Here is a 13573-nt window from a genome sequence, read left to right as displayed (position 1 = left end):
GTATTTTTTTATAGTTTTCCGAACAGAAATAAAGTTGAAATGGTGGTTAAGGAATAGCTAATTACAGGTAAACAGACTGCTGCTTTTTCAAGCCAGAACTAAATAATTTAAAAAACAAGTTATTCATCTAACTAGTAATTGGAAGTAGAGTTTCCGGGGTCCCTTTGAGTGTACCTGGCTCTTGCTGGTAGGATTGTGTTAATGGTAAGAGAGAGTCACTAGTTCCTTAACTAGCTGGTAGATGCTATTGACAGCTGCAGCAAGGGGGCTCTAGCCCTTGCTAGTGGGGCCTTTCACCCACCACATTTTTGGCGTTGGGCTGCTTTCTGTGAGGCCTCATGCTGGTAAGGGTCCCGCTTCCCTTGGTGTTTTATTATAAAGCCTCTTGTCCTCGCGCTCCCCACACTGCAACCCTTTCCCCGACCCCCTCAATGCGAGCGCTCTTCCCCAAATCCGTGCACGGCTCTCCGTGCGGTTTTTGGCACGCACTGCATCGAGCGCCTCGTGGTATCTTGTAATCTGGGATTAGGCACAGTTGAGTGCGCTGCCTGTTCCCAGGACCCCCTCCATTCTAACTCCACCTCCCTGCCCCCCTGCGGCCCCCACCGACCCTCACAGCAAAGACCGCAGTCCCTGGTAAACTTCAGAGGCCTGCGGGTGCCCGGGGGCAGCGGGGACGCCAGCCGGGGACAGCTGCAAGCACAGGGCTGATTGGTCCTCCTCCCACCCCCCACTTCAGCCCACCCCCTCTCATGGCCCCGCTCTTCCTCCCCCTGAGGCAGGTTCTCTCAGCTCCCACCACCCAGACCCTCATTAAGACTCCTTCCGGGAGGCCTCACATCCATCCCCTCGGCGCGGCGGCTGTGCGCGGCTCCCGGCGGAGGCGAGGGTAAGCGGCGCGGGCAAGGGCACTCTAAGGGCGAGGCGGGCACAGGGAGCGGACCATAGAAAGAGCTGTGGGCGCACGGGGCTGGGGGTGTGCCAGGGGACAATGTAAAACATTGGGGCACTGGGGCTGAATGGATGTGGTCAGCGCATTGAATGGGAGCTGACCCCGGGGAATGAAGATACACGGTGGGGCGGGGTGAGTGGTGACACCGGACAATGTAAAGAATAAAGGGGGAGGGGAGGGTCACAGAAGTTAGGAGGGGCCGGAAGGTCAGAACTGTCCATAAGTAAAGAATGGAGAGGGAGGAAGCACGCGGAAGATGTAAACAGTGGGAGGGTGAGGGGGGGCACAGCAGAAACAAATATGTATGGTGGTGCCGCCGGGAGGATGGTCGTGGGAATACCGACCACGTTAACCGAAATGGGGCACCGCAGGTGGACCCAGTGTTTGGGGGCAGCCTGTGATTTGTGTAAACCTGGCGTCGCTAGTTTCAAAGGCGGGCTGAGCCGATCTGGCCTTTCACTACTCCTCGGTCGATAACATAAGCATCAGGAGCCAAGTAAGGGCAGCACCTGTTGGGCTTGTGTTTGTTTTTTCAAGGAGCGTGTGCACGCCCAGCAGTAGTAGCGTGCTCATCCCCAGGACGTGGGCGGGTCCGGCCTCGGTCCTTTGTGCTCCCCGCGGAGCGCGCAGGAGTCTCCCGCGCGGTGCCTGGCTCACGAAAGGAGGCTTCGATTCAAGGCTCTGCACGAGGTACAAGAGGGGAGTTTGAACCAAAGGTTCATGTTTGAGTTAACAATAAACACGAAGATTCCCAGATGCTGTATCAATTTTTGTAAGCCGCTCTTCTGCAGTTAGTACGGCTTCCTAGCGCTATTCGCGGCGCTATGTGGATTGTATAGCGCAGGTGCGGCGCGGGCTGGGTCTGCTTTTAACTGTTGACGATGCTCGTGCTTGGTGGGGGGCTTTGAAGCTTAGGCGCCGGAAGAAGTGGTCAAGGGGGAGGGGTGGGATGAAAAAGCACCCCAAAATAATCATGCTGGTGTGCAAAAGCTGAATAAGCAATAAACATCTGTTCAAAATGTGTTTTTATTATTAGAAATTTTTATTGGTATACAAAAGAAGGTCGTACAAAAATATATATATACAGATATAGGTGTGTTATATAAAAATGTGTTTTTAACTTGTCAACTTTCCAAAGACAGAGGCCAGATATCAGGCAATGTTTTCTGTCAAAGGACTGCTTTTTCTTTTAACACAGGGCTTGGTGTACTGTTTACTTATCCTCCTTTGACTCTAAAGCTGGAGGATTTTCGTAAGGTGAAACATCTGACAATCGTGCTGGAATACTAGGAGTGTGAAAGGAAAAGCTGTAGGATGTCAGTTTTTTCTAATACGCTCAACATTTAAACACCTGTAAATGGAATGTGCACATATTTCAACATATATAATCAGTTCGGAATGAACAAATGAAACACGTTTAATTTTTGTAATTATGAACCGTGCTGGAACCAAAGATTTTAATGGGATCCAAGCAAATCCCATACTATACTTCATGACTTGAAATGATTATTTTTTGCTTATACCGCTTCCACACATTATTGTTTGTACACTACATATTTTTATCAGTAAAACTCCATGCCAGTGCTACATTTTTGGTACAAAAGGGGGTGGTGATGGACGGAGCATCTGAATCAATCAAACACTCACACCCAGTCAAAAGATCTGGGTTTAATCCATCACCGTTCTTTAGCCCACTCTGCCACCCCAGTTCAGACATGGCTATATGCAAATCAGTCTGACCCTGTGCCTCATGGGAACAGTCCAGCCCGAACTGCCAAGCCATGTCTTCCCTGGACCGGAAACAAGCTTCTGAGGACCGGTGCTACATTTTTGGCAATTCCAATGCAGTGGCAGTGAGCGACCACACTTCAATAACATATTTGTGTAGTGCGCTCAAATGCACCATGGCGTACATACTACACCCTTACTACTGTCCTGGGGAACGGGTGTGACTCATTTGCTACACTTATTCGTTGTGCTACATTTGGATGTTTCACACTCCCGATGACTTCAGTGATGTGACATTGATGGCAGCACCACACTCTGAAAACTGTTTGAGCTCCACTGCTTTGAAGAGTGTGGAAGCATAAGGATAGGGAGGCAGGGATGTGCACTGCCTGCCCTACCCAATGAATGCCCCTATACAATACCAGTGTTTCACTGCTCAATGTGTGTCGGTTTTCCCTCTCCTGTGTGTTTGGCACTGTCTCCCTGTCCCAGTAAGCATCTCACTAATATAGTGTCTCCCTCCCCTTTGTCCCAGTGATGGTGTCTTCCTGTCCCGCTCTTTGTGTCAGTATCCATGGGAGCCAGGTGTACACACATATGTTGCGTTATCATGCGGACGTGAAGAAATACTCCGAGCTCACAGCTACTTTACCGCTCTACAACGAACTGCACACCTGTAGATTTTCTCCGATACTGCGTACCTACTGGGGACTGTCTATTCATTGGGTGGATTTTGACCACTTTACATCTACATCTTGCTAAGTTTGAATGTTGATGCTGGAACTACCCCTTTGTAAGAGAAACATAGCTTCGACTGTTTAAATTCTCATATTGAAGATTATCGGACAGTGCTCACCACTTATATGATATAGGTCCAAGACCTGACCTTTTATATTTAGATTAAAGAGCGAGGCCACGATTCACCACCCTCCGATTCGTTCATTCAGCCTTGAAAAAGTCATGGTACGGATTAGATGTACCGACGAAACACGTGTTGGCTGCTCTTGTTGACTCTTTTTTATGAAGCCTTGTGAATAAATGGAGAAATTAACTTATATGGACTATAATTGATTTTGTACCTTATCTGGAAAAGAAGTCTTACAGACATTCTCAATTGGACCCTATTTAATTGTTTGTTGTAACTTTTTGTGATTATTTATCACTTGCTTTACATGTGCTTAGGACTGTGCTCTCCTTGACCCCATTGTGTACACATATTAGTGGTGCCCATGTTACAAGGCTAATTGTGAATATAAATCGGGATGAATTGCAGGGGGTAGGGAATAGGACAAACGCATGCTTGCGATACTATGCAACTTGATCAATTTTAGGATTGGAACATGCCACTAATTTGTCTTGGCAAGCCTCAGCTTCGCCTGCTCTGCACACGCACTGTAACCTCTGCTCCCTGAACCCTGCACAGAATTTCGGATGTTGCTCAGCATCCGTTAATCGACTACTCAGACATGGCACTCAAGTGCTGATGAGCCTAAATCCTTAAGGTTTTCCAGTCTTATGAATTCTATGTGTCAACAGTACAGCTGTAGCAAGTTAAGATGAATGCAAGACAGCGCTTCCCATGACATGCCCCAGTCACTCCCAGTAAAACATATTCAAAATAGGCTGAGCACAAAACACACCATCTTTGCATTTTATGCTCAGCAGAAGATCTTTTATTGGCTCATTTGAGAGTTTTGAAATCACCGAGTAGACAACACAAAACTAGGAAATGTGGCATTTGTTCAGACCTTTTCTTTCCCTGTCTTGTCAGAGGGAGGAAAAAACATCCCCCTTCGCCCCTCTGCCAAGCCCGCGGCATCAAATAAGATGTCTGGGAGGATTAAGGCGAAGGACAATGGGTGGAAGTCTCCACCCATTGATCCATTTTTAACCATTAAAAGGCTGTCTGGAGCTTGGGTGCTTGGCAGTGGCAAAAGCAGAAAGTAAGCTAACCTTTCAAAAACTCTTTACTTTCTGTGTGTGGTGTGACCTCTGAGCCAGGGTTTGCAAGGGCTGGTTGCAGAACAGTTCTTCTTCATCAGGTAATGATGAGATGGGAGTCAAATGCTGAAAGGCTGAGCCTCTTCCACTGTCTGTATGTAGGTCGGTCGGTGTTCCGGTAGAAGTTGTTCTTGTCAGGTTGTTCACAAAGAAGGAAATGAGGTGATGGTTGTTACACATTATGGGGAGGTTTACTGTGGCGAGTCCTGGCAGAGCGAAGATTACATCCAAGTCGTGGCCCACGAGATTGTCAGCCCAGAGACAAGTTAGGAGTAATGCTGGGCCCTGAGGGCTAAGGTTTGGTCAGTTGAGATGACCAGGTCTGCCAGAGGTTGCTGTGGTTTACTAAATGAGCTGGAGAATGTAGTAGAAAGGAGCAGTGGGCAAGGAGAGGTTTGCATTCAGCCACGTCAAAACCCTGAAAGCTGTGGTCTTGAGGGCTGTCTGATAATGCCTGCTTGGCCTCCTTTCATCTTCGTGGCATACCTTAGGGTGCTGATTCTCTATTCCAATAGGATGTCTACATAGCTGGTCAGCCATATGTCATCTGGCCCTGGCCAGGTTTCTGTGATGCACAGGTCTCGAGTTGACTCTAAGGTCAGGTCGTAGATGTTTAGTTTAGGGTGATTCTTGTCCATTGATTGCGCCTTGATAGGGAGAAAGTCCAGCTGGGTGGAGGAGATTGGTCGGGGATGGTTAAAGGTAAGTGGAGCTTCGGAGTAGGAGGGCAGGTGGACTTAAGGGTTCAGGTAGATGTGAAAGGCCAGATGTAAGGCTCCCGGAGGTGAAGGAGGACCTTTATAGGGTGAGAATGAGAGGGGAGCAGGTCAGTAGAGGTTAGTTATCTATGCAAGGCAGCAAGAGGTATCACATCATGTGAAAGGAATAGTGGCCACAGTGAGGAGAGGCTGGGGGTGGAGGAGAAATAGACAATAGTACAGGGAAGCTTAGCCGGTGTGGGGAGACTGCAAGAGAGAGAGGCTTTGAATGAATGAATGAATATACATTTTTATAGCGCATGGCTACCAGAAGGCCTCCCCGCATTAGGAGCAGAGTCATCCAAAGAACTACGACTGGTCTTCAAGGAAACAGGAAGGTTTTAAGAAGCTTTCGAAGGACAAGTAGTTATCCTCAAGATGGATTTGATTAGGTAACTGGTTCCACAATTTCACTGCATTGTAGGTAAACAAGCGTCCCACACTCCGGGACCTTTTTATCCTGGGCACAACTGCTAGGTGCTTATTTCCAGAGCACAAGGATCTATTGGGAGGATAAGACAGGATAATGGACCAGAGAATCAGTGGACCCTTGTAAAACAAGGTCTTATGGACGATACACAATGCTTTAAACAGAACTCTTTTAGCGACCGGGAGCCAGTGGAGGGTGACGATAAACCGTCTTGCATATTCCCGATTGGGTCCTGCATGAGGAGGCGTGCTGCACAGTGTTGTACCGTCTGCAGTTTTTTCATCGTTGAGCGTGGGGCTCGTAGGCAGAGAACGTTGGCGTAATCAAGTCGCAAGAGAATCAGAGCTTGAACCAGCAGTCTCCTAGCAGTGAAGGGCAGCAGGGGGAGAATTTTTCTAATCATCTTCACAATCCCATAGCAGGTACCTGCCACCTTTCGTGCTTGCTCCTTGAAGTTCAGATTCTGATCCAGTCAAACACCAAGGCTTTTGATCTGATCTTTGGGGGGAGGCATTAAGCCCAAGCACCTAGGCCAGAGTGAGCTGGTATCCAGATAGGAGGGTTTACCCAAGAACATCAGCTCCGTTTTTGCCCCATTGAGTCTCATATACGAGCTTTCCATCCAGGAGGACACCCTTTCAAGGCAACCTGCCAGATTGGATTCTGCTTTAACCGATTGGTTTAGGGAGACAATCAGCCGAGTGTCGTCAGCATAAGTGGCAATCTGAATTTCAAATGGCTTAACGACCTCTGCCAAGGGGCTCATGTAAACATTAAAAAGCGCTCTGAGGAACCCCACATCTCAAAGGCATCCTTTCAGAGATAAAGTTATCCTCAAAGACTTGAAATGATCTGTCATCCAAGAAGGACTCCAGCCATCTAAGTACCGTTCCTGTCGCTCCTACCTCTATGAGTCTCGAAATTAGTAGATGATGATTAATTGTGTCGAAGGCCACACTAAGGTCTAGGAGAACAATTGCCGGGGAACCTCCGCCATCCAGAATTTTTCTAGCTTCTTCAACTACTACCAGCAAGGCAGTCTCTGTGCCCTGTTGAGGTCTAAAACCAGTTTGTGAGAGATGAAGGCATTCATTCTTCTCCAAAAAAGTGGAGCGGATGGCGTTGACATACTTTTCAGCAGTTTTTGCAATCCCTGGCAGAAGTGAGATCGGATGATAGTTTGCGAATATTTCTGGATCCAAATTCGTTTTTTTTAGGAGGGCTTTAACCATGGCCCGTTTCTAAAGAGAGGGGACGAGCCCAGATGAGAGTGAAATATTGATCAGATCCAATATGGTTGGGGAAACTGTGCAAAAGGCCTGATTTAAAAAACTTGGGGGGGCCGCATCACTAGGAGAACCCGACTTTAGTTCCTTAAGATATTCTTTTAGAAGTTTCAAATCCATAGGAGGAATTTCCGCTAGGGAAGCATCAGGCGTTAGGCGATGGTTATCTGAAGGAGAGTTATTTTGAGATACTGGGGTCGGGGAGAAGTCCAAATAAATATCTTGAATAAAAAAAAAAAAAAAGAATACTGCCAGATTATTACAGCGCCCTAAGGTGTTATCAGAGGGAAGGGAGAGAGAGGGAGGATTAAGAAGGGAATCCGGAAGATTTCACGCGGAGAGTTGGAGACTTTGGGGCATATTATCAAGAATGGGCGTTACATTATCGCCGCTTTTATCGGCAGGAAACTGCCGGTAAAGCGGCGATAATGGGCTTGATAATATGCTCTATGAATTCCAATTGAAGCCCATGTTAGATGTAAAGACATCTAACATGGGCTTCGATTGGAATTCATAGAGCATATTATCAAGCCCATTAACGCCGCTTTATCGGCAGTTTCCTGCCGATAAAAGCGGCGATAATGTAACGCCCATTCTTGATAATATGCCCCTTTGACCTTTGGTGAGCTGGGTATGTAGCTCTGGAGTGTTCCAGGGACAAAGTGCAATAAGAGGTCACGGCAAGCTGAAGGGTCCAAAAGAAGGTGATAAAAGGGACACGTGAGGCTTCTGAAGGAAGCATAGCAGGAGGACGGAGAGGGAACGTATAAAGGTTGTTAGGCACGGTGGGAGGAAGAGGAATGATGACTGAGTGAGACTGGGACAGGGGAAGCCTAAAAGTGCACAGCAAGGCAGGAGGCAATGTGGTAGAAGGTGGTGTAAGGTGTGTGAAGAGTGTTTGGGTAAGGACAGGAGTGGTTAAGTGGTGGAAAAAGTAATTGAGTAAGGAAGGAGTGTGGTGGAATGAGAAGGTTGTAGGGGATTGTTATGCGGGTGAGAATGAGGTGATAGGAAGACTGATGGGCTGAGGTGATAGGAAGACTGATGGGCTAAGTTGTGGTGGGATGCGAATAGGGGGGTAAGGAGTTAAAAGGGGGATCAGAAACCTGGAAGGCAGGTTGCATGGGTTAGGAGAGCATTAAACAGGGTAGCTGAAATTAAGTAGGGCAACTGACTACATTTAAAGATAACTAAAGGGGGTAAGGCACTTGGTGACATCCACTGGTATCCAGCAAATTGTGAGATATGATACTGGTAAGAATAGCTCAGGTGGTTAATTCACTTGTCACAGAGCAAGACATGTAATCTATGGTCACATACCTGAATCATTATAAAATAGTTAGGAGTATTAATTTGCCTGCTCTGGATCATTGATCAACCCAGTGGGTTAATACATTTGTTGCAGAGATTCTTATGTAACCTGTAGATCACAGGTTCCAAACCCGATAAAATAACACATGAGCCTGCATGTAAGCATCAATGAATATGCTGGATTCTATATGGTTTTACTTCTATTATCCACTCCTTAATGGTTGCTAGAAATGCGGCCCATTATTAGTAGAAACACTAATAAAGTTCCCAAAAAACAAGTTTGCATGTCAGCTAAAGAGATGGCAATTGTTAGCTTAGTGCGTAGTTCCACACCACAGAGCCACATATCAAAGCATTAGAAACGAAGGTCTCTCTTCTCCAATGTCTAAATGAACATGCAGATTGAAGCTTTTTCCCTTGAAGTCCTGATAAGTGTGATGAAACGTGTGTGAGCATAAAGCTCCCGTGTTATTTCTCTGTGTTGTTTCTTAGAATATTTTAGTTCTCATCTGCCCCTAATTCTATTGTCTGTTCATCTTCAATAGAAACACGGCCACCATTCATTCTGCTCCACTCCCTCACTTGGTCGCAACACACTCCTTTGCACCCATTTCTGCTTCTGCTCATTTGCTTTGCTTATCCTGAAACAATGGAGTGCCCTCCTTTTATCAGTCTGCTCCACCGCTAGACTCATTTCATTCCGTCCACTTAAGGAACACTTATTCTTTGTCCTCGGTCTCTTGCGACCCTCGTACATTGAGGCTTTTGTTAACCTATCATTTTGTACAGATTTGTCACCACTGTTGAAAGAAGCACTTTATAAAGTCAATAAAAATGAAAGGAATGAGGTGTGAGTGGGCCCCCATTGCTTTTCCAATGGCTGAGGTGGACCTCAGCATCTCAACACATCATTCGGTATCGCTAATAGGGCACTATCATTACCTCCTGCCTGTAGAAAGTCCTAGTCCATTAGCTGTGCTCTTTTATTTTCTCACCTATCAGCCTCTCTGTGAGTGTCCAGAAATGCTATAACTTGGACACTCCTGTTCTCGCTGCACATTGCCCAACTTGGCAATGTACCCACCTCATTTGGGTCTTCACATAATCTCTTCACCAATGAAAACTAAATCTTCTTCTCCAATATCCGCCCCCTCGTCTTCATGAGTACGTTGCCAACTAACAATAAAGAATGGTTCTGTGAGGCATGAACCAAATCAGACAAGACCGAAATCATTACCTTCCCATCATGCACAGCCCCAGAACCCATCCATGCAAAAAAAAAATTCTCGGACACCATTGTACCTCATCTGGATGCATTAAGTACACTTGTGACATGTCCATGTGGGCTTCTACCTTCAAGGGCTACTGAACAGCTGCAAGTTCCACCCCACACGTATTCCACGCGTCCTCGTCTTTCTAGTCCTTAGAAAATGGGATTATTGCAAAAGCGTCCTCAGCGGGCTCATGTTACTCCTTTCCCCTGGAGAAAGCGTTCGGTTCAGTTAACCATAGTTTTAACTAAACTAGATACGCCTACTGCCGTCTTCTTCTAACTGTACTCAATACACATTTCTCTCCCTTGATCTCAATGCATCCATGGTCCAAACTCGTCATCTCTCATCCAAATCTCATTCACCCTTAGCTGCACCCAGCACTCACAAAACCCTAGCACTCTTTTCCATCCCAACCCTCTCTTCACAGTCTCCTGACTTGACTTCTTTGCTTCCTGTTACTCCTCCAAATGAAGGCTCTTGCCCTGGGCTTCAACATTACCACTCAGATGGAAGGTGCATGCACTGGGCATGAGGTTACCTGCCTTCTTTCATAGCCTTATACCAGCTCTCAAACACCACATCTTCTCATTTTAAGTCCACATCGGTTACTAAGCCCACTGTGGGGACCACAGACTCAGCCAAAGACAAGTTCAATCACATCCTCCAACTTCGATTCCCTCGATTACAACATTACTGTTTTTTCTCTTGACCACACTCTGAAGAATTACGAATACAAATAAATTGCTTAAAAGGCAAGTAAACAAATTACACACAGAGAATTTTTATCTCTGGTCTTGGGTTTCCAGTATCAGAAATCCAGGACTCAGTAATTTATCAAAACTTTCTGTCAAACACCTTTGGGCGCTCGGATTTGACATGAACTAATAAAGTCTAAATTTCAAAGTAAAGCAGCAGAAAAAAAATAGATAAGATGACCATAGTAAACAATTCCAGACTCCGCTGTCTACTTACTTTGCCGCACCTCTCTTCAGCTCATCATCAGGCACCGACTCTTCCATATTGTCTTTTGATTGCTGACCATATGTAATGGTCATGGCTCCATACCGGCCTCTGAAGTTCAGAATGTTGGTACTGTTTCCTTCATTCCCTCTCCCTCACTTCCCAGTTTTTACTTACACGGCACCCTGCCCTTGGGGCTACCTATGGCCTACCTTGGGGTGACTAAGGTGTAATAAAAGGGGAGTTTACGGTTTGGCAAGTAGCTGTAGTTGCCAAGTCGCACACACAGGCTCTGAAATGGCAGGCCTGAGACATGGTTAAGGGGCTAGTTACGTGGGTGGCACAATCAGTCCTGCAGGCCCACTAGTAGCATTTAATTTACAGGCTCAGGGCACATGTAGTGAACTTTACTAAGGATTTATAAACAAATTAAACATGAGAATTGGGGATGAACTAATATTACCATGTTTCGGGGAGAGAGCACAAGCACTTTAGCACTGTTTAGCAGTGGTAAAGTGTGCAGAGTCCTAAAGCCAGCAAAAACGAGATCAGAAAAATGGAGGGAGGCAGGCAAAAAATTGGGGTAAGACCACCCTAAGGCTGTCAGGTCTAACAGTTATTATTAGGTTTTTAAGGAATTTTTAGGATTCCGAGAAGTGTAGTTGTCTTGGGATATTAAAGAGCTTTTTAGGGCTCAGGGATGGAAAGTGTTTAGGAGGTAATAAAGTCTTTTTACGGACCAGGGATGGGAAGAGTAAAATTATATATAAAATATAGAAAGAAGTGAATAATAGTATCGAAGGACGTTTTTAAACGTTTTGTGCAATTTCTGACCCTTGTCCTCTGTATAAAATGTTAATTCAGGTGTCTTTGTGTCTGAGAGTGTCAACAGTATTTCGACCCCAGTGGGAGTCCCGGTATCATCATCAGGAGGAGAGAGCGGTAGAGCACTGAACTGTCACTTTTCTTTCAAGCATGGCATAGTTTGTCTTAACTGGGATAAAACTCCACCTGTACAACTACATGGAGTAGTAGTGGAACATGTTCCATGGGTTGCGAAATCACAGCACAAGAGACCGAGATCAGGGCCATCCGGCAAAGGAAGGCAGAAAGGAAGTGACTATGCCGGCGAGAGCCTATGCCTGGCACTAGCGGCAACATCATGATGTGGGTCTGACGGCCAGGAGCAGTAACAAGTGAATACGGAGACCAAGGCAGACCTGTGTGAAAAAAGGAGGGCATGTCCAGTGTCTGGGGCTGGAATCAGGCCGACCTGAGTAGGGACCAACAGGAGTGAAGGAAGGAAGCAAGGTATTTAACTGCAACTACTGGCTGGTGCGTGCCATGGTGACAACTTTTAACACTCCTGTCATTCATGCTGTCCTTGCAACAGTAGGTCTTGCGGTTGTGGCAGCTGTTGTTGCTGCTGTCTTTACAACTGCTGTTACTTCTACTGTCCCAAGATTGCTCGTAGCTCGTTGTGTTGCTATCCTGCCATGGCAGCAGCTTTAGTGTCTGTTGTGGGTACAGAGGTGGGTGCGGCTGTGCTGGTAGCTGCTGTTTCTGTTGTTTTGTCCCTGCCATTGTGTCTATGACCACTGCTATGGTGGTAGATGCGGGTGCTGCTATGATTCCTGCTGTGTGTAGAGCTGGGTTTGCTGCTGTTGGCCCTGTCATGGCGGCAGCACTGGTCACCACTGTGGTTACAGCGGGGGTGGAAGTTGTCATCACTGCTGTGCTTGCCATTGTTGCTACTACAGTGGCGGCTATGGGTATCCTTGTTGGAGCTAGTGTTGTGCTCCTGCTGTTGCTGTACACGGCTAAAAGGGGGAGTAGGAGGCTATTAAGGTCCACACTACCTCCTCTTAAATGAGTCGGGGAAATCACCCTAGAGTCCCTAGAATACTTCGGGCATGGAGATATACAAGGAATAGTCTCCTGTTTGTAAGGACCAAAGCTTTAGAGTGGACTTCTCTTAAAAAGGAAACTGGATGCTCACCCACACAAGGTGGCATGTTCCATCGTAGGATTTTGATCCTGATCAATATTAAGGCCCCTTATGTCATCGCTGACATGTGTCTGCCTGTCTTCCTTAAGCCTAGGCCTCCTAGAAGACTAACCCTACACTGTCCTCACTAAAGGTAAGCGATGTTTGATGAGCTTGTAGCGAATGAAAGAAGAAGAAAAAAAGGATGCACATGATGCCAGTCAAAATTTGTAATTTTTCCCCTTGGTGATTGTACCTAAAAATTAACACAAAAGTGTAAAAAAACAAGCACTTACAATGCAATAGGTATCGCATTTACGCGAGTTTGAGCTATTGGCATTGTAAATCACAATGCCTTCTATTTATGATTTGTTTTTTAAAAACATAAATAAAAGGCATTGTCATTTACAACTCTCACAAAAGCGGGACCTATTGCATTGCATATGCTTGTCTTGTGTAACTATTGGGGCATTTCGGACGGTTGGCCCTGGGAGTGAACACCCTTTTATTTGGGAACTGTGCAGAGTGCGGTGATTCTCACCACAACCGTTCAAGTTGTGTACAAGCTAGAATTTTACCGGCGGCATCTCTAATGCTCTCAACTAATTTTTGTTGCTCTAATCTTTTAATTGAAAGGCTAATTTATTGCCCATCTCCTCGCTGTTCTCAAAGCACGAGATATTTCGCCTGATAATTTGAATATGGTCGATCTCAAATCCTTTTCTTCAATTGCATCCGTAACGTAGTCAATTTTCTGAATATTTCAGATGCATTATTAGGATAGCCTCAGTACTTCAGTAAAAGTGCATGTTTCAACTCAAGCTGGAGAAGCTTCTCTCTTGATCTCGGTAGCCTGTTCAACTCTGCCCTTTCGGATAGTGTAGCT

General features: G+C 46.1%; 1 protein-coding gene across 4 annotated transcripts in view; it reads left to right on the top strand.

Moving 5' to 3' along the window:
• The first annotated feature begins 544 nt into the window (after window positions 1-544).
• OPTC (opticin) overlaps window positions 545-13573 on the top strand; it is a 72166-nt gene continuing 59137 nt past the window's right edge. For 2 of the 4 annotated variants that reach the window (XM_078644691.1, XM_078644689.1), the window contains exon 1: window positions 1378-1642. Coding sequence is in view for 2 of the 4 variants with exons in the window: in XM_078644687.1 (XP_078500813.1) it covers window positions 753-889 (137 nt within the window). In the remaining 2 variants the exon portion in view is untranslated. Of the gene's footprint in view, window positions 890-1377; window positions 1643-13573 lie in introns of those variants that run through there. The other 2 variants (XM_078644687.1, XM_078644688.1) reach the window with 2 other exon arrangements.

Source organism: Lissotriton helveticus, chromosome 5_1 (assembly GCF_964261635.1).
Source record: "Lissotriton helveticus chromosome 5_1, aLisHel1.1, whole genome shotgun sequence".
Classification (NCBI taxonomy): domain Eukaryota; kingdom Metazoa; phylum Chordata; class Amphibia; order Caudata; family Salamandridae; genus Lissotriton; species Lissotriton helveticus.
This window is presented reverse-complemented; position numbering and strand designations above follow the sequence as displayed.